Source organism: Oncorhynchus keta, chromosome 34 (genome assembly GCF_023373465.1).
Source record: "Oncorhynchus keta strain PuntledgeMale-10-30-2019 chromosome 34, Oket_V2, whole genome shotgun sequence".
Classification (NCBI taxonomy): Eukaryota; Metazoa; Chordata; class Actinopteri; order Salmoniformes; family Salmonidae; genus Oncorhynchus; species Oncorhynchus keta.
This window is the reverse complement of record NC_068454.1, coordinates 38200453-38226025: the sequence shown is the minus strand read 5'-3', so window position 1 is coordinate 38226025 and position 25573 is coordinate 38200453. Positions and strand designations below refer to the sequence as shown.

At 40.6% G+C, this 25573-nt stretch overlaps 1 protein-coding gene across 5 annotated transcripts in view; it reads left to right on the top strand.

Moving 5' to 3' along the window:
* myo3b (myosin IIIB) overlaps positions 1-25573 on the top strand; it is a 107580-nt gene that overhangs the window by 17010 nt on the left and 64997 nt on the right. For all 5 annotated transcript variants that reach the window (XM_035750102.2, XM_035750101.2, XM_035750104.2 and 2 more), the window contains 15 exons: positions 4654-4719; positions 11726-11881; positions 15475-15559; positions 15668-15784; positions 15887-15991; positions 16164-16247; positions 16448-16650; positions 16753-16851; positions 16978-17092; positions 18725-18851; positions 19020-19230; positions 20063-20210; positions 22097-22250; positions 24402-24490; positions 24620-24749. In XM_035750102.2, the coding sequence (XP_035605995.1) occupies positions 4654-4719; positions 11726-11881; positions 15475-15559; positions 15668-15784; positions 15887-15991; positions 16164-16247; positions 16448-16650; positions 16753-16851; positions 16978-17092; positions 18725-18851; positions 19020-19230; positions 20063-20210; positions 22097-22250; positions 24402-24490; positions 24620-24749 (1889 nt within the window). The remainder of the gene's footprint in view (positions 1-4653; positions 4720-11725; positions 11882-15474; positions 15560-15667; positions 15785-15886; positions 15992-16163; positions 16248-16447; positions 16651-16752; positions 16852-16977; positions 17093-18724; positions 18852-19019; positions 19231-20062; positions 20211-22096; positions 22251-24401; positions 24491-24619; positions 24750-25573) is intronic.

Genomic DNA, 25573 nt, shown 5'->3' with positions numbered 1-25573 from the left:
TGCACAGATGGTATCCCTTTCACAGCGAACCAGTGTGAAGTGATGAGAGGAGTTCAGATCGCTGTCAGGGAAGCTGCTCTGCTCCTCCACTCCATTCATACCTGCTGCTTGCTCTTTTCCACAGATAGCATCACATAGAAAGAATTGTATTGATTCCAACACCATTGTAAATCACTATTAACAGTGAAGTAAGGCCGGCCCGGGAGACAATCTGTTGTAGATAGATCTCCAAGAGCCAATCACAGATCCTCCTCTATGGGAAACAGATTATATGGCCTACAGCATATCATGATGAGAAGATTGGATGTGATTTTGCCTGCTTTATAGTATGTCATATATGTGGGGCCCATGGTTATCATGAATGTGGGTAATGGAGCATGTAAAAGGGTAAAGCTGTAAAACGGTTAACTGCAGAATTAATTACGGAAGCTTGAGACGATGCTCTCAGATATTCAATATGTGGAAAGGTTAATTGCTTGAGCCAATATTCTCCATGCTGTATTTGCCAAACCCAGAGTAAAGTCCTGTGTAAAGTAATAGGGAGATGTGTACGTAAAAAGCCTGTGAAGGTTAAAGGGAATTGGCAAAGAAGTCCAATGCTGTGTTTATTCGCCCAGATCCCAGTGGATATTAGCAAAATACAGTGAACTCCAAAAGTATTGGGACAGTAAAATTGTTTGTTGTTGTTTTGGCTTTGTAATCCAGTACTTTGGATTTGAGATGATACAATGACTATGAGGTTAAAGTGCGGACTGTCAGCTTTAATTTGAATGTATTTTCATCCATATCTCACGAACCGTTTAGAGATTACAGCACTTACAGCATACAACAAAAAAATCTGTCACTATCCCAATTCTTTTGGAGCTCACTGTATGTAACTGGGCTTGTATCTGTCTGAAGGGAGATGTGAAGTGAGGAAGATAATGTGTGTAAATGATGGGTTGTCAGAGCCAACAAAGGCTAATGAAATCATAGGGCAACCAGTGTTCTGGCAAGAAGCAACATCCCAGCCAAAAGCCACAGGTAATGTAAAGGTTACAGAGCAGAACAGTCAAGACTGAAAGACATCGCTACCATTTTTACTGTTTTCTTTTACCAATACTGTTCATTCATTTTGGAATGTATTTGATAAGGGTCCGATTTTGAAATTGACACCTGACCATCAGCAGCACAGTATGCAGGCCTTGGTTCAATGTTAAATGTCAACTTAAGTCTTAGCAGAATGTAAACTGTGATTCTTGTATTGTAATCTTGACATTCAGCCCTGGTAACATTTTGGTGATTTTTATGCACATGAAAGGCTGGGGTTAGGGTTGGGGTTAAGATTTATGCTTACTTTTCTATAAACTGTCTTTGAGATTGAGACACGTTCATTTCAAAGTAAACTCACACAGCTTTTGGTACGTACTTTTCACAACAATTGTTTGCCATTTTGTATGTGGAAGATTACTATTGGCTATATGTCAACTGGTCAATCCATCATAGTCTCTAAAGCCTTGTTCACATTGGCAGTTTGAAGTGAATTATATCCAATTTTTTTGCATATCCGATTCGAATCTGTTCTTTTTCCTGCAGGAAGAAGTTGGAACATCTTTTCCTTTGAGGCTTTAAAAGTGTTCTTACACTATGATTTTGAACATTCAAAGAAACTGGGAAACGTCCATGGCAGGCATTGTTGTTACGTTAGCTTGCTACATAACCTCTTGAGTGATAGGAAGCACGAGCACCCCCACTAATCAGCCTGCACCACTGCTCACACCCGTCATTACAACTAGCATAGCCATGTCAACAAATGACTGCTGTCTGAACACTCATAAATCCGTTTTGGTCACGTCACTTGTAACTTGCCGTTTGGACAGTCAATAATCCAAAACGGATTTGAAAAACAAACTTGATTTGAGCATTAAAGCCTGCTCCAGTTTCAACTGTTCTGCCTTACTATTATTCAACCATGCTGGTCATTTATGAACATTTGAACATCTTGGCCACGTTCTGTTATAATCTCCACCCGGCACCCTGGCACAGCCAGAAGAGGACTGGCCACTACCTGACATGATGGCTCCTTGCTGTCCCCAGTCCACCTGCCTGCTGGTTCCTCTCTAGGTTTCTTCCTAGTTTCCAACTGTTCTGCCTTATTATTCGACCATGCTGGTTTTGGCCTTTCTAGGGAGTTTTTCCTAGCCACCGTGCTTTTACACCTACATTGTTTGCTGTTTGGGGTTTTAGGCTGGGTTTCTGTACAGCACTTTGAGATATCAGCTGATGTACGAAGGGCTATATAAATAAATTTGATTTGATTTGCGGTGTGGACAAAGTTTTAGAATATTGCTGGATACTGTTTGTATCTCTCTCTGTGGGACCTTTCTATGACAAACGATCAGTAGTCATTTTTCAAATGTCTTGTAATGATTTAGAGTCACGCTATGGTTTATAAACGAATGTAGTTACTTTGCCACAATAATTTTTCAACTTTGTGTGGTCACTTGTTCTGGAAACTCCTCATGGGTTGTTCTGAGAAATGTAGCAGTAATAGAACACAGGCTGGAAAGTTTTCTGACCTAGTTATGTTATATTTTTCAAATAATATTGGATTGTTTGTGATTATCCAACAGCTATCTTATAGAAAATCTATTGCATTGACTACTTGTTTTCCCTCATTCAATATCCTATTGTTTTTAACATAATCTAATACACATCTGCCTGTTTCGACCTCTGAGGTGATAGGAAATTGGGGGTGTGACATTGGTTGTGTTTAGAATGCCTGTCTGTCTGTTATGCAGTTATTCCATGCAGGCACACTGATGTACCCTCACAGTCTATCCTGTAGAGAAGAATGTTGCAGCACTTTTCCGTGTTCATTCATGTGTGCTCAACAGAACTGCCGGTGCTCTCTGATGATAGATGAGCTGGAGTTTGAGCGGTTGGCCCACAGAAGAAGTATTTCTCGTGTTTCCCATAGTGCTGCTCTTTAGGCCCTCAAAGTTCAAACACTGCCAGATAGTGTCTTTATTTGATGATGGACTGTGCGTACTCTGGGTTCCCCAACTGGCGGCCATCCTATAAACAAATAAAACCAGGGTGGTTTTATTTGGCCCCCAAATGTATTTATATTTCTTTATTGGGGGGCGCCAGGAAATCAGCTCCAAGTGATTTCAATTTTGTAAATCTGTTCCCCAGTATGCCCACACGTAATAGTGAGACACGTGATTGTATACAAATATAAGCAATGTTTGAAATGATTATGTTTTAGTCAAATATTATATCTGTTTGGGCTTCTTGCGATCAATTTGTAGTCTACAAATGATTTGTATTCATGTTCCGGCCCTCCGAACATCCGCTCAAGACAAAATCAGCCTGTGGCTGAATCTAGTTGATTATCCCTGCTATGCTCTAAAACTATATCTACTGTATGACATTGGCTGTCAGGATTCATGGAAATTATCTGACTGTTTTGTATATCTATTAGGTAAATGGGAAGAATTATGAGCTCTGCATACAAAGTATCATATTCACGAGCATGCTTTTTTGTCTTTTTTCTGAGCTTAGTAGCAGACTTAGGGCTTCAAAAGTGGAGCTGAGAACCACTGATTTTGACTCAATCCACTTTGACACACGTTTGACAGCACAAGGAGTGCCCCGACCTAAATTTAAATAAGCCAATTGTGTTTACAAAATGAGTCAGTGCTCCCATATATACTGGAAAGAAAAATGCCTGATTTTTCTAAGCACAATGAGGGTACTTGACAGTGTTATCACCAATGTGCTGGTGTATTGACTTTGTAATATATAAGCAGTGCAGTGGTACAACATCAAGGCAAGAGCATTGCTGCAGGCTCATATTATATTTTGCATTGAAGCAGTCCATTACTAGGCTTTGATCTGCACTTCAGAAAGGACTGTCTGTCTGACTCTGAGTCTCTATCACAGACGTGCGTGACTTAGTGCTGAGAATAATGACACATTTCCTCATTTAATAGGCTCCCATATGTGTGTAGCATAAAGCTTTGTTATTGATAATGTTTTCTTATCATATAAATTAGAACCATTTGTTCTTTGGTTGTTTTTTGCATGCCTTAGATGTACAAAGCTGGCTGCATTTTAGAAATGAGTTGATGATACTTTGAAAATTCAGTTTGAAAGCTTAAGTGTACAAAAGCACCCTATCCAAATGGACAGTATGAGCAAAATCATAACTTTAATCACTATCTTCCCCATTACATTATTTCTTTATTTTCTTTGATGAGCATGTTTTGAACATGAAGAATGGCAACGCCCTGTTGTTGAGCCTTGGCACTGCCATGGCTCCGTCCCGATATCATCCACTGAACTAGTCTTGAGGTGCTTGCCTCGTTATAGATGGTCTCTTTAAATGCTGCTGACAGAGGTATCACTGGCTCCCATAATTTTGGCTCCTGCTGGCAGATGCTTCCTGTCAGACAGTTGAGGAGCTGTTATCATTTTTCACTGACTATACTCAGCACTCAGATTATACCCAACCATTCTGACGCTCCAGTCTCATGAGAACTATCGTGTTTAGGCCGACAACAACACCATCAGTAACTTAAACATTTCAGTTCAATGTAAAAAAATAAAAATAAATAAAAAACTGCATATCCAGGAATGATGATTTTTTGTGTTGTGTGTTCATTTCAGAAACCCTTCCCCTACGTTACGCAACCCAGAGGAGTGGTGCAGAAGCTTCAGTCACTTCATTGCCCAGTGAGTAACCTGCTCTTTCTATGACAATGAAGTTGCTTCCTGCTGAAATGAATGTCTTCCTCTACATTTACTTACACAGTAATGAAGTTGTTGGGTCTAATCCAGTGGGAGAATTTATCTATACATGTTTATTTGTGTTTATTTGTGTTTTGAAGGGATTGCAACCAACTGGCTCTAATGCAGTTGGTTAATGGTGATGACAACAAAATATATTCATTGTTACTTTTTAAACAACACAAGCCTATTTGAATGGGTTTCAATGGCGAGACCTCAATCTTTTCCCATTTGGCCAAGGGGGCAGAATGAACTGGTTACGCATTTGGTTCTGGGCATCCTTTGATCACTGGAAATAGAAAGGACTAGAAATTGATCTTTTTTTTAAGATAGATTGTATCAACCCTTTTCTCTTCCTCGCATTTCCACGGTTTTCATTTGCGTAAATCTGTCACAGGAAAAAACTCATTCTACTGACTTATCAGTTATATCTTTTGGACAAGATAAGTAATCAGTCCCTCCAGTGTGGAAAACAAATCATGTCAACATTGGCCCATAATAGTCTCGCTGAATATACAACCTTAATATCTACCATGCAGTGCAAGTAAATGAGAGAGAAAAAATCTATTTCTTCTGGGGTTATTTGTGGGTGGGGGGTTGGGTTATTATTAGTGGTGGAATAGATTGAAAGGCAGTGGTTATTAATTCATTATTAATAATGGAAACATCAAACAGCACAGCTGTGAACCCATAACCATTAGGGGTAATAGACTCATTTATTTGTGTTAGTCGTGCATTTATCATAGCACCAGGTCTGTCAGAGATGGATTAGAAGGTGTAGCTGAGTCCAATGTAGAGTTGTATGACCTGTACACTCCTGCGGTGTAATATTGTTAAAGCTGTGCTTGGAATGGATCCCCTGTCATAAGGCCTATCATGCAGGCCTTCTTGTTTCATAATGCATGTAGGAAAGCCCTGCTTTAAGATGTTGTACCTTTTTGTGTGGCTTGTTATTTAATAATTTGATGAAGCTTGGAGAGCTGAGGAGATGGTTCAAGGCCCACATGAACAGTAACAAATAGCTGGTGTTGTTGTGTTACAGGTACCCTAGAGTAGCTGATTTCTCATTTTACAGTGCATTCAGAAAGTATTCATACCCCTTGACCTATTACACATTTTGTGGTGTTACAGCCTGAATCCAAAATGGATGAAATATATTTTTTCTCTCATCCATAATGACAAAGTGAAAGCGTGTTTTATAAACATTTGCAAATGTATTGAAAATTAAATAGAGATATCTAATTTGCATTAGTGTTCACACCTGAGTCAATACGATTACAGCTGTGAGTCATTCTGGGTAAGTCTCTAAGAGCTTTCCACCCCGGGATTGTGCAACATTTTCCCATTATTCTTTTCAAAATTCTTCAAGCTCTGTCTAATTGGTTGTTGATCATTGCTAGACAACCATTTTCAAGTCTTGCCATAGATTTTCACATACATTTAAGTCAAAACTGTAACTTGGCCACTCAGGAACATTCACTGTCTTCTTGGTAAGCAACTCCAGTGTAGATTTGGCCTGTTGTTTTAAGTTATTGTCCTGCTGAAAGGTGAATTCATCTCCCAGTGTCTAGTAAAAAGCTTTTCTTCTAGGATTTTGCCTGTACTTAGCACTATTCCATTAGCGATTACAAGCATACCGAGAACATGATGCAGCAACCACTATGCTTGCAAATATGGAGAGTGGTACTTAGTAATGTGTTGTATTGGATTTGCCCCAAACATAACACTTTGTATTCAGGACAAACAGTGAATTGCTTAGGCTTTTTTTTTTACAGTATTTCTTTAGTGCCTTGTTGCAAACAGTATGCATATATTTTAAAAATGTTCTTCTGTACAGGCTAACTTCTTTTCACTCTGTCATTTAGATTAGTATTGTGGATTAACTGCAATGTTGTTGATCCATCCTCTGTTTTCTCCTATCACAGCCATTAAACTCTGTAAGTGTTTTAAAGTCACCATTGGCCTCATGGAGAAATCCCTGAGTTGTTTCCTTCCTCTCCATCAACTGAGTGTAATTAATAACTTCACCATGCTCAAAGGGATTAAAAAAATATTTTTACCCCTCCATAGGTGCCCTTCTTTGCGAGGCATTAGAAAACCTCCCTGGTCTTTGTGGTTGAATCTGTGTTAGAAATTCACTGCTCAACTGAGGGACCTTACAGATAATTGTATGTGTGGGGTATAGAGATGAGATAGTCATTCAAAAATCCATGAAAATATTGTGACTTGTCAAGCATATTTTTACTCCTGAACTTTTTTAGGCTTGCCAACAAAGGGGTGGAATACTTGTTAACTTAAGACATTTCAGCTTTTCATTTTTAATTCATTTGTAGTTTTGACTTTAATTTGACAAAAGCTGGATCCCTTCTAGCCATGACCTAAGAGAGGATTGAGGAAGAGGCTTGAAGTGCTGGGCATCTTGTTATGACATGCATTATCTGAATTAGCTATGTCCACATAATTATACCGACGATGAGCGGCTTCTATGGAGGAACTTTGAATGTCCTTTGAGCTAGCTTGCTAACATTCTTGTGTGTGCAGAGCTGCACCAGAATTGAAAACACCACTTACCTTTTTGTAGTTAATAAATCGGGAAAATTAATAACTAGACCTATAGTATTCTTAAGGGATAGCCCCCTTTTTTTCAATTTTCACCTAAAATGACATACCAAATCTAACTGCCTGTAGCTCAGGCCCTGATGCAAGGATATGCATATTCTTGGTACCATTTGAAAGGAAACACTTAGAAGGTTGTGGAAATGGGAATGGAATGTAGGAGAATATAATACAATAGATCTGGTAGAAGAAAATACGAAGACAAAAACAACCGTTTCTTTTCTACCACCATCTTTGAAATGCAAGAGAAAGGTCCCAGTTCTAGCCATCACTCTGCTTGTAATTGTATATGTGCAACGTTTCAGATGGATAACTTGAAGTATAAGCGAACTACATGACATTTAGTGTGAAGTCACCCAGGTACATTTGGGCAAATTGTGAAGGAGACAATTGAATTCATATTACATTTTTCTGCAAGTATATCGTGAAATCTGTATACTTGGACTTTGACTTAGCTTTCTAGTATTAGTAGCCATATTATAAGTTCAAGATTTGCAAAACAACCAGTTTTCATACATTCATAACTGAATATTCTTATAATTTTTGTCCAAAAGGAAAAGGCATGCTGTCGCACAAGGTTAGTAGCTACATTTTGCGACTGATACATGGTTTCCGGATACTCCCGCAAAGTCCAACTCATTGGCTATCTAGCTAGCTTCGTTTGACGCCGATTGGTGCCTATTTGACAAAGTTAGAGTATTTGACTGCCCACGTCATCGTTGTGCCATGAAGGCGTCGCTCTCTGACCAAATATGACGTCCTATAGGATATACTACACCCTTAATGATATAGTGAAGTCTGGTTACATTCTAGGATCTCTGAGGAATACATACGGACGTGATTTGTCTGGTTGAAACAACGTTTAGGGTTAGATTTTCAGAGATTCCTTTCTTTGCAAATTGAACGAGTGGAAATACAAAATCGATTGTGGAAGCTACATAGACCTTTTAAGGATATGAAAAAGGATTTTATCTAACCAAACGGCACTTCATGTCATCTCTGGGACCCTTTGGATGATAAATCAGAGGAACATTTCAGAATGTAAGTACACATTTCGCCTTCAGGGGTGAATTTATCAAACCTATCGCGGTAAAAAAAACGTGTTTTGTTCGGAGCTCTACACAAACAATAGCATGGTATTTTTTGCAGTAAAAGCTACTGTAAATTGGGCAGTGCAGTTATGTTAACAAGAATTTAAGCTTTCAACCGATATAAGACACTTATCTCTACCGACATTTGTTGTTTCTCCAAAATCTGCGATGGTGACACAAGGCGCTGCATGATTTACAACTGACCCGTTGAGGGGACGCCGATCCCTAATATTCTTAACTAGCATTGAAAAAGTGAACCCATTCTTCTCTATCTAATTTGAAATATATTTTCTTATCTTGTGAATGCGCTTGTAATGTCAGTACAGAGGCCTATGCTTCTGAGGGGGAGGGGCAGGTAGCCTAAACACACACACACACACACACACACTGGCAAAGATTTTCAGCTTGCAGGCTGACACTGGAATACGTTTCTGAGTGACAGAGTGAATGAGGGCTTTGTTGCCTGGAATGTAAAATAATATTATTAACCGGTTCCCATGCTTTTAAAATAATGTTTCTGTTCCGGAACAGTATGGATCACTTTCTTTATAGATATTTTTTGGTACTTTTTACCCCTTCATCATATCCAATTGGTAGTTACAGTCTTGTCCCATCACTGCAACTCCCGCACCGACTCGGGAGAGGTGAAGGTCGAGAGCCATGTGTCATCTGAAACACAACCCCGCCAAGCCGCACTGCTTCTTGACACACTGCTCGCTTAACCCGGAAGCCAGCCACACCAATGTGTCAGTGGAAACCCCGTACAGCTGGCGACCGAAGTCAGCGTGCATGAGCTCGTGTATGACATCCCAGCCTGCCAAACCCTCCCCTAACCCGAACGACGTTGGGTCAATTGTGCGCCGCCTCATGGGTCTCCCAGTCGCGGCAGGCTGCGACACAGCCCGGGATCGAACCCGGATCTGTAGTGAGGCCTTTAGACCACTGCGCCACTCGGGAGGCTAAGTACGGATTACTTTCGTTCCCGTTTCTGTTTCTTGAAAAATTACATAGGTTTTTGGTTCTGTTCCCTGAACAGGTTCCAACCCCTGAACACAACAAAATGTTGAAAAAGTCAAGAGGTGTGAATACTTTTTATGTTAAAGATCCTCATTGTTTTCCTTTTTGCCTTCTTTATTGAGAATGCTGACGTCTTTATTGCTTCTCTTAAAAAAACGAATTCTTGGAGAACACAGCTCATACAACCTTTACTTGATTCGTCAAAACAATGTAAGGTTCCACAACTGATGGCGATTTTATTTGTCCTCGCCATGTTTTCTGAGCTAAAAAATTAAGAAAGGGGGATGGGGGACATAAAACACTGTAAAAACACCAGCAAATCAGCTCCAAGTGATTTACATTTTGGAAACCTGTTCCAGATTGTAAGCAAGGTTTGAAATTATTATGTTTTAGTGAAATATTATATCTGTTTGAGCTTTCCGTCAATTTACGGTCTACAAATGATTTGTAATGACTTTCCGCCCACTGACCATCCGCTCAAGAAAACATCGGCCCGCAGCTGTAAATAGTCGATGATCCCTGTCTTATAGTAATGCATCCTCTTCTATTTGACCATTTTCCATATTCAGATACAATGCATTTTATTGGGTGCTTTTTTAAATCTTTTGCTCTCTCTCATGAGTATAAGGTAATGGATTGTATGATATCAGAAATAATCTCCTCAAACAAAGCCCACCAGGCTACAATGTGTGGAACATGGACAATGTTATCAGGCCTGGCAGGCTGTTTGTGAGAACTCTCCAGCTCTCAGCCAGACCAGTGTGTGTGCGGGTGGGTAGGTAACTACTGTCATTGCTCTCGATAATAAATGCATCACCAGTGTCTGTCCCTGTGCAGCCAAAAGAGCTGCCTTTTATAACAAAGTGGCCTGATGTTTAGCATCCTGGCTGCACAGCTCAGCTAATGGCTGCAGCCTCTGCTTAATGTCCTGACACTAATTAATTCTATGAATGAATTTCCAGAGCATAAAAACTGATAGAAAGAGCAAGCAGAATTTCAGCCTAGATTAGGTAGCAGGAGTCAGATTGGTATTATTCTCTTATCTCTCGCCTGCCTGCATTGTTGTGTTGCAGTACACCAAAACATATTCAGGCATTTAAGTGTTTAGATTAGGTACGGAATGATGGATATTCTGAATGGAAGGGATAGATACAGTGCGATGACTAATGGTAACGTCTTTTCAGAATAACTTTGTTTTAAAAATACATAAATTTCAAATTGAGTGCTAGGCAGCTGGTTTAAATACCCTCACCATTTGAAACGGTATCACACCATGTCCATGGACTACACATTTGACAAAATATTTGACTTATGATATAAAGTTGTTTGAACAACAATGTATTGCCTCTGGTTTGAAAATATTTCATATTGATTATATCATAATGTAAAGGCTGTAGAATAGTGACATCGCAGCTAACCAAAATTGGTTCTGTGAAAGTTCCCAGAACATTTGTTATGTTGCTGCAAATGTTATTTTCATAACACAAAAACTGTCCAGTTGTGCTGATCATTATACAATGTTTGTATAAAACATACGCCTGTTCCCAGAATGTTGCTCTCACATTTTGTTGCAGCAGTATGTTCTAAAACATTACTGGTACATTGTGTTATTACATTACCTGGAACCCTAATGAGAACGTTTGGGAAATGTTCTGTGGCAGTTGTTACAGACGTTGTGCACAACATTTTAGTAAATGTTAAGAGAACATTCCAAGCATATTTTATTTAAAACATTTTGAGAATTATTATTTTTATTTGTATCAAAAACAATGTTTTGGGGATGTTCCCATCCTAATGTTAGATAAAACCCTAACTAGAACTTAATGAGAATATTAGCTAATGTTCTGGGAATGTTCCCGATTTGCTGGGATATGAACACTATGACAAAAAGTGGGCTCTGAGTAAACACTGCAAGGAGCAGATAGGAGCGATCCAGAAACAGACCTGTTTGCACTGGGGGGCATGGTGATGACCAGACCATGTGGTGCTCACAGAGGGGACACATTGGTCAGTCACCCAGACACAGAAGCACTGATGAGAAGCTCCATAGAAGCACCCTACTGAACACACTTGTGTCAAAGATAATCCAGAAAAATCCGCTTTGTAAAATGTTCAGGTATTAGTGAACAGTGAATTAGTGAACAGAGGGTTTAAACCCCAAAAAAGGTTGTACTTTGACTTTTTAAAAATGTATTATGATGTTGCAATTGTGTTCTTTCGCTACACAGGTGTCTGATAAAGGATTTTGAGACTCGTCCGTCTGTGACCCACCTCTTGGAACACCCCTTCATTAAACAGGCCCATGGCAAAGAAATGGCTCTCGGTCAACAGCTGTCCACACTAATCTGCGAGCAACAAGACCTGGGCTGCAAACTCAAGACCAAGTAAGTGTGTCGTCTACTCAGAGAAATGCTAACATTCTCTGTTAAAGAATTCTGAAACAATCCCCTCTGCAGATCTCATTGATGTATCTCTCTGAGATGACATCTGTTAAATCTATCAATCAAATTATGTTATATATATTGCTGATTAATTAATATACAGTGGAGTGACAATGCTATGGAGCAAGACAGAGTGACCTGGATGAAATGCTGAGATGAGATGTGTTTTCTCACCAGTGGGTGGCAGGGTTTCATTTCCTTCATATGTTGTGTCCGTCCAAACTAGTGTAACAGATATACTACGTGACCAAAAGTATGTGGACACCTGCGTCGAACATCTCATTCTAAAATCATGGGCATTAATATGGAGTTGGTCCCCCCTTTGCTGCTATAATGTTGGAACATTGCTGCGGGGACTTGCTTCCATTCAGCCACAAGAGTATTAGTGAGGTCGGGCACTGATGTTGGGCGGTTAAGCATGGCTCGCAGTCGGCGTTCCAATTCATCCCATAGGTGTTCGACGGGTTTGAGTTCAGGGCTCTGTGCGGGCCAGTCAAGTTCTTCCACACCGATCTTGACATATCAGTTCTGTATGAACCTTGCTGGGTGCATGGGGGCATTGTCATGCTGAAACAGGAAAGGGCATTCCCCAAACTGTTTCCTCATAGTTGGAAGCACAGAATCGTCTAGAATGTCATTGTATGCTGTAGCGTTAAGATTTCCCTTCACTGGAATGAAGGGGCCTAGCCTGAACCATGAAAAACAACCCCAGACCATTATTCCTCCACCACCAAACTTTACAGTTGGCACTATGCATTCAGGCAGGTAGCATTCTCCTGGCATCCGCCAAATCCAGATTCGTCCGTCAGATTGCTAGATGGTGAAGCGTGATTCATCACTCCAGAGAACGCATTTCCACTGCTCCAATGGCGGCGAGTTTTACACCACTGCAGCCAACTCTTGGCATTGCACATGGTGATCTTAGGCTTGTCTTAGGCTTGTGTGTGGCTGCTTGACCATGGAAGCCCATTTTCTGAAGCACCCGACGAACAGTTATTGCGCTGACATTGCTTCCAGAGGCAGTTTGTAACTTGGTAGTGAGTGTTGCGCTGTGTGCTTCAGCACCCTGCAGTTCTGGGAGTTTGCGTGACCTACCACTTCGCGTCTGATCCATTGTTGCTCCTAGACGTTTCCACTTCACAATAGCAGCACTTACAGTCGACCAGGGCAGCTCTATCAGGGCAAACATTTTATGAACTGACGTTGAAAGTCACTGAATTCTTCAGTAAGGCCATTATACTGCCAATATTTGTCTATGGAGATTGCATGGCTGTGTGCTCAATTTTATACACCTGTCATCAATGGGTGTGGCTGAAATATCCGAGTCCACTAGTTTGAAAGGGTGTCCACATACTTTTGTATATATAGTGTATGATGTGTAACCGACGTTATGAAAATGATGTGATTAAAGAGAAGTTAGTGGAGTGGAACTAATTTGATATGAGTGATTGTGCTGACTCAACGTTAGATTAAGAAAAGCTTTTTATCCCAATGGATCTTTTAACAGTGTGACAACGTGGAGCATTTAGAACAGAGCAGCCCTCCACCCATATGATTAAACCAATGAGGGAATAAAACACTTTAGTCTCCGATTGATTTACTTGTGGAAAATGCTAACTGTTCAACCTTGCAGGTCGCATTATCACGGAATTAAGAATTTTGAATGATTTATGACTGGTATGCCATGAGCTTTTATTCAAAATCTGTTGTTTGTGATTGCAAAACTAATCTGTTTACCTTGTTATTTCCCCAATGATCTGTTTGTGGAATACTTTTCCATGTCCCTAAAGAAAAGAGCTAAGTGCACATGCCATTGAATGAGAGAGAGTCTTGATTCCATGTCAGGTGTGTGTGTTTACTCCAGTGTGTGTGTGTGGTGAGATGGTGATCTTATGTCCCTGTCCACAGTGAAAGTGCATAATGAGATTAGAGGCTTGAAGGAAAATGAACTGTGCTTTCCCAGTTTTAGTCACTGGTGTCAAAGATCAGCCAAAGATCAGCACAGTGCACAGACAGGAGACAGGCAGATTTAAGTAGGTGGAATGGTTTACAACATGTATCATGCTCCGAAGTAAGACAAGGTACAAGCTGAGGGCCTTTAATATTTTTCAGAAGGGATGTCTCTGGAGAAGAACGTGTTGAGGATTCCATACTACACAGTGCTCCATTGGCAGTTGTGACATTATGTTTCCCTGTTGAACTTCTGTAGGATTTCTACTCAGAATATTTGTGTTTATTATGGATCCAAGGCAGCAGCTACTCTTCCTGGGGTCCAGCAACATTAAGGCAGTCCTAAAATTTAAAAAACATTACAATACATTCATAACAGATCTCACAACACACTAAGTGTGTGCCCTCAGACCCCTACTCCACTACCACATATCTACAACACAAAATCCATGTGTATGTGTGTGTATAGTACGTATGTTATCGTGTGTGTGTATGCATGTGTCTGTGCCTATGCTGTGATATGTAATCTTCCAAAATGGGAAATCATTGTTCACTCGTAGGATGGATTTACTATTATGTTATTCAATTCATATACACTGAGTGTACAAAACATTATGAACACCTTCCTAATATTGAGTTGCATCCCCTTTTACCCTCAGAACAGCCTGATTCTTGATACACACAGGAAACTGTTGAGCGTGAAAAACCCAGCAGCGTTGCCGTTCCTTAAACACTCAAACTGATGTGCCTGGCACCTACTACCACACCCCGTTCAAAGGCACTTAAATCTTTTGTCTTGTCATCCTCTGAACGGGACACACACACAATCCATGTCTCAACTGTCTCAAAGCTTAAAAATACTTATTTAAACTGTCTCCTCCCCTTCATCTACACTGATTGAAGTGGATTTAACAAGCGACATCAATAAGGGATCATAGCTTTCACCTGGGTTCACCTGGTCAGTCTATGTCATGGAAATGTTTTGTACACTCAGTGTATCTATTATTTATTATCATAGAATAGATACACTCTGTGACTGAGATGTTGGTCCATTTCATTGTTCATGTTAGGTTTGGTATCTGAACTTGACTGGAATTTCTGGGTGCAATATTTAAGTGGTGCTAACTTATTTTAGAGCTTGATGTTCTTGACAAAAGTGCTGATTAATCTATTCACTAACACACACACACACACACACACACACACACACACACACACACACACACACACACACACACACACACACACACACACACACACACACACACACACACACACACACACACACACAAACAAACATCACCGCAATAGGCCCATGGGGGTTTGCATAATCCCACTGAGGCAGTTGCCTCCGCGCTGACCTCTGACCGGTAGGCCCCATTGTAGAGTGATGGGTCAAACGGAGATGAAGAGCAATCACAGCCTGTGATAATGGTGGAGATCTCCCTGGGGAACACCCTTATGGGCCAACTGGCAACCCATCTAGATGAATTGATTTTATATCCAGATTAGTATTAGTAATGTATCTGTATTCTCTCATCACTGTAATGCTTTCTAATCCAGTATTATCTCCTTTACTCCAACAGGCATGAAAGAATCAATACTCGTAAAACACTCATAATAGAGACAAGTCCTGATGATGATCTGGTGAACCTGGAGTTTTTAGATGAGGTAAGATTTCATACTTTGACTTCGTTGTTGTTGGACTAGAGGATGATATGTGAATAATGTGTAGGTATTGTACACGGTACCCACTGTATGTGCTCTTCTTCTCCGCAGGAGACCATCATCAAACACCTCTCGAAGAGATATGACGAGCTGCAGATATACACATACGTTGGAGACATCCTCATCGCTCTCAATCCTTTTCAAACTCTAAGCATCTACTCGCCACAGGTTTGTTTGCTACGGCAGTGCCATTGTGTGCCATAATTCCTCTTCACACCTCTGTAAAGACAGAACGGTATTGATATTCTAATGTGGGGTGTCTGTTCACAGTTCTCTAAGCTGTACCATGGGGTGAAGCGAGCAGACAATCCTCCCCACATCTTTGCTACTGCTGATGCAGCATACCAGGGCATGGTGACCTTCTGCAAAGACCAGGTACTTGAGGGGGGATACACTTTGTGTGAGGAAGTCCTATTTAGTGATATGCCGGTTCATATGGATAATGTTATCATTGGCATTAAACAAAAACATTTTCTTGTTTAGAGATCTAGTGATGTGCTTGCTAAAAACATCCCGATGACAAAGTTGTTGTGTCCCTATATTTCAGTGCATCATCATCAGTGGAGAGAGTGGAGCTGGGAAGACAGAGAGTGCCCATCTGATTGTCCAGCATCTCACCTTTCTGGGAAAGGTACTGCTTGTTTACTAAAAAATCTGATGCTGTCAGTCCATCATCATGTTCATACATATTGAACCTCAGTGGAATTCATTATTGAATGGACAGACTGGACACTGATTGATTCGGTCCTACACATCTAGTTTGTGTTGTCTCTGGAGGGAGTTATGCCCCCACCCCCCCAAAATGTTTTTTTTTTTTTACTGTGATCCCAGGCAAACAATCGGACGCTGCGGGAGAAGATCCTCCAGGTGAATCCCCTGGTAGAGGCGTTTGGCAACGCGTGCACGGCCATTAACGACAACTCCAGTCGCTTTGGGAAGTACCTGGAGATGAAGTTTACCCCCACCGGGGCCGTCATGGGGGCCAAGATCTCAGAGTACCTGCTGGAGAAGTCCAGGGTCATCAAACAGGCCACGTAAGAATGGAAAGATGTGCTAGGGATATTATTCATCACAACTGTTATCCTCAATTGAAGTTAACTGGCTAGATGGCTAACCGTTTCTCTTTATGCTCTTAGGGGAGAGAAAAACTTCCACATATTCTATTACATCTATGCCGGTCTGTATCACCAAGAGAAGCTGAAGAAGTACAAATTACCTGACAAGAAACCCCCCAGGTTAGCATTTCATCACTTTACTTGGCTTTGATTACTTGGCACCTCAATACAGACTGAATATAGTGAGTTATTTCCTATCACTTGACTAATGCAGAAACTGGCACTGAAAACTGTGTTTCTGTCTAGATATATTGAAAATCAACATGGCAAAGTGATGCAGGACATTGTCTCCAGTAAACTGTACAAGGAGCAGTTTGATGCCATTCAGGACTGTTTCCGCATCATTGGCTTCACTGACGAGGTAGGTTTCTCTGTTCATTTAAAAGCAAATGTGTGAACATTATTTTTATTTGCCTTGTCTGAGAACATACAGTACCAGTCAAAAGTTTGGACACACCTACTCATTCAAGGGTTTTTATTTATTTTTTAATATTTTCTACATTGTAGAATAATAGTGAAGACATCAAAACTATGAACTAACACAAATGGAATCATGTAGTAACCCAAAAAGTGTTAAACACATCAAAATATATTTGAGATTTTTCAAAGGAGCCACCCTTTGCCTTGATGACAGCTTTACACAATCTTGGCATTTTCTCAACCAGCTTCACCTAGAATGCTTCTCCAACATACTTGAAGTAGGTCCTACATATGCTGAGCACTGCTTTTCCTTCACTCTGCGGTCCAAAACCATCTCAATTGGATTGAGGTTGGGTGATTGTGGAGGCCAGGTCATCTGATGCAGCACTCCATCACTCTCCTTTCTGGTCAAATAGGCCTTACACAGCCTGGAGGTGTGTTGGGACATTGTCCTGTTGAAAAAAAAATGTTAGTCCCACTAAGCGCAAACCAGATGGGATGGTGTATCGCTGCAGATTGCTGTGGTTGCCATGCTTTTTAAGTGTGCCTTGAATTCTAAATAAATCACAGACAGTGTCACCAGAAAAGCACCCCCACACCATCACACTTCCTCCATGCATCACGGCGGGAACCACACATGTGGAGATCATCCATTCACCTACTCTGCGTCTCACAAAGACACAGCAGTTGTAACCAAATATCTCTAATTTGGACTCATCAGACCAAAGGACAGATTTTTCCAATGTCCATTGCTTGTGTTTCTTGGCCCAAGCTAGTCTCTTCTTATGGGTGTCCTTTAGTAGTGGTTTCTTTGAAGCAATTTGACAATGAAGGCCTGATTCATGCAGTCTCCTCTGAACAGTTGATGTGTCTGTTACTTGAACTCTGAAGAATTTATTTGGGCTGCAATTTCTGAGGCTGGTAACTCTAATGAACTTGTTGTCTGTAGCAGAGGTAACTCTGGGTCTTCCTTTCCTGTGGCGGTCCTCATGAGAGCCAGTTTCATCATAGCGCTTGATGGTTTTTGCGACTGCGGATCTTCATGTCTTAAAGTAAGGATGGACTGTCGTTTCTCTTTGCTTATTTGAGCTGTTCTTGCTATAATATGGACTTGGTCTTTTACCAAATAGGGCTATCTTCTGTATACCAACCCTACCTTGTCACAGCACAACTGGCTCAAATGCATTAAGAAGGAAAGAAATTCCTCAAATTAACTTTTAACATGGCACACCTGTTAATTGAAATGCTTTCCAGGTGACTACCTCATGAAGCTGGTTGAGAGAATGCCAAGAGTGTGCAAAGATGTCATCAAGGCAAAGGGTGGCTACTTTGAATAATCTAAAATAGAAATGTGTTTTGTTTAACACTTTTTTTGGTTACTACATGATTCCATTTGTGTTATTTGATAGTTTTGATGTCTTCACTATTATTCTACAATGTAGAAAATATTACAAATAAATAACAACCCTTGAATGATTAGGTGTGTCCGAAATTTTGACTGGTACTGTGTCTAAATATCCATAGCATTTCTACACTCACTGTACACTGATTTCTGTGCTCCCTTTTTTAACAGGAGGTCAATTCTGTATACAGAATTCTCTGCGCCATTTTGAATACAGGAAATATTGAATTCACTGCCATTACTTCCCAACACCAGACTGATAAAAGTGAAGTGCCTAATGTTGAGGCCTTGGAAAATGGTAAGACAACTGTACTTCAGTATTATTAGCAAACACTATTTATTTTCTTGTTCAAGTTAAGAATTGATAGTAACATTCCCACCTCTTTTTGTATTTACACAATATGGCTGAATGGTTGTTTCCTTGCTACTCTGTGTGACTGTGACATGAACCTGCCCTGTCCCTCAGCTGCGGCCTTGCTCTGCATCGGCCCCGAGGAGCTCACGGAGGCCCTGACGTCCCACTGTGTGGTGACCCGTGGAGAGACAATCATCCGCACCAATACTGTAGACAAAGCCACCGATGTCCGGGACGCCATGTCCAAGGCTCTGTACGGACGCCTCTTCAGCTGGATAGTCAACCGCATCAATGCCCTCCTGCAGCCTGATATGAATATCTGGTAAGTGTAAGGTCTCTTTGTCTTTTGGTTGTTGCACTGTGCTTCACACTACCGTGTGTGCGGATGCTGCTGCATATTATCAAGCGCTAGTGACCTTTACGTCTGAGTAGAGAACCAAACACGTGGAGTAGAATAGCAATGGACATCACAAGACAAGAAAGGGAGAAAAATAAGTAGAGTAAATGTTTTATGCAGAGTTACGTGCTGAGGAAATAATATTCTGATGATTAAAAAGACTTCAGAGAGACTGTAAAGGTTTGCTCATTGATCCAAAATAATTCCCTCATAAATGTGAGCGTGGACTGTCAGGGAGTCATCTTCTCTCTCTGAGCTGTATAGAGGCCCACAGCGTCTGTTTCCACTTCAGTCATCTGTACACTCTGTTATTGCCATTAATAACCTGTTAACCAAGACAAAAGGTGACCTCGAATGTCTTGTTAATGAAAGGGATTATGGGAAATGATGTCACTCGATCTTAGCAATATAAAGTGAAATCAATCTGTGCGTATGTGTTGTAAGGTCTGTATCTAGTGTAGGCCTGAATTAAGTATTGTGTCGATTACAGTTAAATATCAATCTGTTTGTACAACCCTTGCCCAGCAATTAACAGTTTATGATTAACTGATCATAGTCAAGGATCTCTGAACTTTCAGCACTTTTGTTTAAAAGTTCATTAGGACTCCCCCGTAACAGTATAATTAGCCATTCAGATCAAAATATTCTGTATTTGGGTTGGACTTGCTTCATCATTAAAGTTTCATAAGTCAATGTGTTTCACACAGTTCCACACAAGATGAACTTTGTTTGTCTGTCCCGGTTTTCCCCTTTGAAGTGTGGCAGAAAGTGGCATGAATGTGGGAATACTGGACATCTTTGGATTCGAGAACTTCAAGAAGAACTCCTTTGAGCAACTCTGCATCAACATTGCAAATGAACAGATTCAGTTTTACTTCAACCAACACATTTTTGCCCTGGAACAGGTGAGCCTGCAGATGGGTTGGCTCATGTTTTAGAGAATCTAGATGAATTGTTTCTGTAACTCCATTAACAGTGACAATTGAAGGTATACTAGATTTTGCTGGAAATGTCCTTTTGTTGTGTGTAGTACACGTTGACCATTTTTGTTGAGCATAATTTTGTATATTTAAAGTCGCGATATAGCATGCCGGCTTGTTCATCAATCACGGAGCGTTTATATGATGTTTTTAAATTTTACCCTGTTTTCTCCCCAATTTCGTGGTATCCAATTGTTTAGTAGCTATTTTGTCTCATCGCTACAACTCCTGTAGGGGCTCGGGAGAGACTGAAGGTTGAAAGTCATGTGTCCTCCGATACACAACCCAACCAAGCCGCACTGCTTCTTAACGCAGCGCACATCCAACCCGGAAGCCAGACGCACCAATGTATCAGAGGAAACACCGTGCACCTGGCAACCTTGGTTAGCGCGCACTGCGCCCGGCCCGCCACAGGAGTCGCTGGTGCGCGATGAGACAAGGAAATCCCTACCGGCCAACCCTCCCTAACCCTGACGACGCTAGGCCAATTGTGCGTCGCCCCACGGCGACGCAGAGCTTGGGTGCGAACCCAGAGTCTCTGGTGGCACAGCTGGCGCTGCAGTACAGCGCCCTTAACCACTGCGCCACCCGGGAGGCCCGTTTATATGATGTTAACATGAATGTTTTTCACCCTTACATACTAGAGATTATAACTTTTTGGGCAACCTGAGCAAATTCACATAGAAATCTGTGTTATAAATCTGTCATTCTCATTGACAGCAAGTCTAAGAAGCGGTATATCTGTTCTATGTGCACTATTTGAATGCTTCCCATGCTTAAGTTTCATTTTTGCTTCTTTTACTTTCGGTTTTCTTCACCAGCTTCAAACAGCTGAAAATACAATATTTGTGGATATGGAAAATATATTTAATAGCGGTTTAGATGGTACAATGATACTCTCTCTACGCTATACTTGCTTGTTTTGTCACATAAACTTAAATTAAGCGAGCTATTCGAATTTTAACAACCAGGAAATGGCAGAGCGATTTCTGCATAGTGCATCTTTAATTGATTTAATTGAGCTTTTTACCATGGAGTGTGGGAGCTTTTCGTTTTCACTGACAACACTGTATAGACATTAATCAAGAGCACTTTTTGCTCTTGTGTCCTTTTGTCTTAATGTTGGCTCTTTAGCAATTCCTCTCAAGGGAATCAGAGAGAGTTGGTATTTATAAAGTGATCACTTTATTCAGTCTAATGAATAGAGAAGAACTGAACTATGGCTGTGTTCTGAAACTGTCCTGTATATTTACTTTACCAAGGCTTAACTAGGCATACTTAATTCCTGGTTCTTAGCTAGGCAACTTTCCTGCATGATTTGTTACGTAGAAGTATTAGTTGCTTTCGATGTAGCGCTAGTGCTTAGCGGAAAAGGGATTTTTATAATGTGGAAATGGCTTCAATCCAGTGGTACACAGAAGCTGATTATTCCAAGTTAATGATTTAAACATGAGGACGGTTTAGATCCATTGGTTCCACTTTATTAGTAAAATATATATTTTAAATAACTTTTTGATCTAAATTAAGCAGATGCAATAATGTGATATGACTCTGGGTTATTTGCAAATGGAACTAAATTATGAATTAGTACGTGGCTCTATCTGTTATTTCAGAACAGTTCTGTATAATTTCAGCGACTGACTGCAGAAATCATAACTGGAGTGTCTCTGCATCACAGTGGTGCTGTTGCTTTAAGGACTGTATTTAAATAAAAAACATGCACAAGTCCTATTTAGCCTAGATTGTTTAATTGGGTTATTTAGTGAAATCATTAACTGTGCAATGTTCTAAATTCTGTGTGTTTTAATTAGATGGAGTACCAGAGCGAGGGGGTGGATGCCAGCCTGGTGGAGTATGAGGACAACCGTCCTATCCTGGACATGTTCCTCCAGAAGCCCATGGGCCTGCTCTCTCTGCTGGACGAGGAGAGCCGCTTCCCTCAGGCCACCGACCAGACCCTAGTGGGTAAGACAAATCAAATCAATTTGTATTTGTCACATACACTGTTTTCAATGGCTGTAGTATAACTGTGATATGCTTGTTTATGAGCCCTTCCCAGAAATGCAGAGTTAAAAAATAATCATAAAAATAGTAACACATGAGGAATAAATTACACAAGAATGGATCTATATACAGTACCAGCACCAGATCAATGTGCAGAAAGAGGTATTTGAGGTAGATATGTACATGAAGGCAGGGTAAAGTGGTTAGCCATCAGGAGATATAATAATAGTAAGAGTAAAATTAAGAACAGAGTAGCAGCAGCAAATTAAGAGTGTAAATGTGTGTGTTTTGTCAGTATGGGTGTGTCTGTTATGTGTGTGCATATGTAGGTTATGTGAATGTGTTTTATGTGAGTGTCAATGTAGCGTGAGTGTGTTTACAGGGTATATATACAGTTGAAGTCGGAAGTTTACATACACTTAAGTTGGAGTCATTAAAACTAGTTTTTCAACCACTCCATAAATTTCTTGTTAACAAACTATAGTTTTGGCGAGTCGGTTAGGACATCTACTTTGTGCATGACACAAGTAATTTTTCCAATAATTGTTTACAGACAGATTATTTCACTTATAATTCACTGTATCACATTTCCAGTGGGTCAGAAGTTTACATACACTAACTTGACTGTGCCTTTAAACAGCTTGGGAAATTCTGATAGGCTAATGGACGTAATTTTACTCAATTGGAGGTGTACCTGTGGATGTATTTCAAGGCCTACCTTCAAACTCAGTGCCTCTTTGCTTGACATCATAGGAAAATCAAAAGAAATCAGCCAAGACCTCAGAAAAAAAGTGGTAGACCTCGACAAGTCTGGTTCATCCTTGGGAGCAATTTCCAAACGCCTGAAGGTACCACGTTCATCTGTACAAACAATAGTACACAAGTATAAACACCATGGCACCACGCAGCCGTCATACCGCTCAGGAAAGAGACGCATTCTGTCTCCTAGAGATGAACGTATTTTGGTGCAAAAAGTGCAAATCAATCCCATAACAACAGCAAAGGACCTTGTGAAGATGCTGGAGGAAACAGGTACAAAAGTACCTATATCCACAGTAAAACAAGTCCTATATCGACATAACCTGAAAGGTCACTCAGAAAAACCGCCATAAAAAAAGCCAAACTATGGTTTGCAACTGCACACGGGGACAAAGATCGTACTTTTTGGAGAAATGTCCTCTGCTCTGATGAAACAAAAATATAAGTGTATGGCCATAATGACCATCGTTATGGTTGGAGGAAAAAAGGGGAGGCTTGCAAGCCGAAGAACACCATCCCAACCGTGAAGCACGGGGGTGGCAGCATCATGTTGTCATGTCACATCATGTCACAAAATAGCTGGCATCATGAGGAAGGATAATTATGTGGAGAAATTGAAGCAACATCTCATCAGTCAGGAAGTTAAAGCTTGGTTGCAAATGGGTCTTTCAAATGGTCTGTGACCCCAAGCATACTTCCAAGTGGCTTAAGGACAACAAAGTCAAGGTATTGGAGTGGCCATCACAAAGCCCTGACCTCAATCTTATAGAAAATTTGTGGGCAGAACTGAAAAAGCATGTGAGAGCAAGGAGGCCTACAATCGTGACTCAGTTACACCAGCTCTGTCAGGAGGAATGGGCTAAAATTCACACAACGTATTGTGGGAAGCTTGTAGAAGGCCACCCGAAACATTTGACCCAAGTTAAACCATTTAAAGGCAATGCTACCAAAAACTAATTGAGTGTATGTACATGTCTGACCCACTGGGATTGTGAGGAAAAAGAAAGAAATGCTGAAATAAATAATTCTCTCTACTATTATTCTGACATTTCACATTCTTAAAATAAAGTGGTGATCCTAACTGACCTAAGACAGGTAATTTTTACTATGATTAAATGTCAGGAATTGTGAAAAACTGAGTTTAAATGTATTTGGCTAAGGTGTATGTAAACTTCCAAATTCAACTTGTGAGACTATATATACACATGGCCTCACCGATTCAAGTCCATGTGTGCTAAAACAACCAAAGTCTTAGAAAGAAGCCTTACATAGAAGGCTCTGCAAGTATCTATGTTGGATCAAGCCGTTTACATATATTTTTTATATTATCCACAAAATCTGTTTTCTCTTCAGATAAATTTGAGGACAATCTCCGCTACAAGTACTTCTGGAGACCAAAACGTTTTGAGCTCTGCTTTGGAATTCAGCATTATGCTGGCAAGGTATAGATCACCGCAGTATGTATGGATCAGTATGTTTCATTGCTGTTTGCCCACTGATAAAGTTGGTTATAGGTCGTCTTTTGTCAGGTGTGGTTTGAGTTGACTGTCCCTGTGCTGTCTGTCACACAGGTGTTGTACAATGTGAACGGGTTTCTTGAGAAGAACCGAGACACACTCCCTGCAGACATTGTTGTGGTTCTGAGAACATCAGAGAACAAACTTCTGCAGCAGCTGTTTTCAAGTCCATTGACAAAAACAGGTAGGTGTCAAAGACTTGTTGTAGAATTCGTTATCATCAGCAGTTTACTCCTTTGGACTGTTATTACACTACTGCCCCATATTCCCAACAGGAACTTGGAAACGTCCCTTTTTTTGTACAAACAACTAAGTCGTCTTCACTCTGTTAACACTGTGGTAGAAAGTTATTGGGGAGCCGATGGCGGTGTCGTGTGAGTGTGTGTTTGTTCCTAGGGTTCATGTCTCCATAAACATTCAGGTAAAAAAAAAAAAAAATGTAAAGACTCTCCGGACGCGACAGCGTCCTGGTCCTCCTCTCAAATCCCCTTTCTCTCTCTCTGCGATCCGATACTGTGTGTGAATAAATCTCCAGTCTCCATTATCTCCTGAGAGGCTCAGCTCTCCATGGAGGGCTCTGTTTTTATTTTCACTAAGCTGTCCCGTTTGGTCTCCTGCTGCTTGCTGCTATCTACAGATTGTGCAGCAGAGGGATATTTTTGTGATAAGGTTTCCAAATACCCAGGAGATGAAGAAACGGTATTTAGAGAGCATAAAAGCAACTCTTCTTTCCAGTCTTTTCCGTGCAGTTAACTGAAGGTGGTAATATCTTCGTCATTAGCCGTGCCTGGGGCCCCGTGGTCACTTGGCTGAGCCGGCATGCTAATGGATGTGTTCAATTACCAGATGCAGCCCTTCATACTTTCCTTAAGTTAAGCCATATTATGACTGCTTTCAGTTATAGTCGAATTAAGAGCAGCTCCAATTTACGATGTGTACCTTGGTTTAGCCTCCATTAGAAATCCATGATTTTTATCTCTAGATTTTAATAATGGGAGGTAGTGCAAA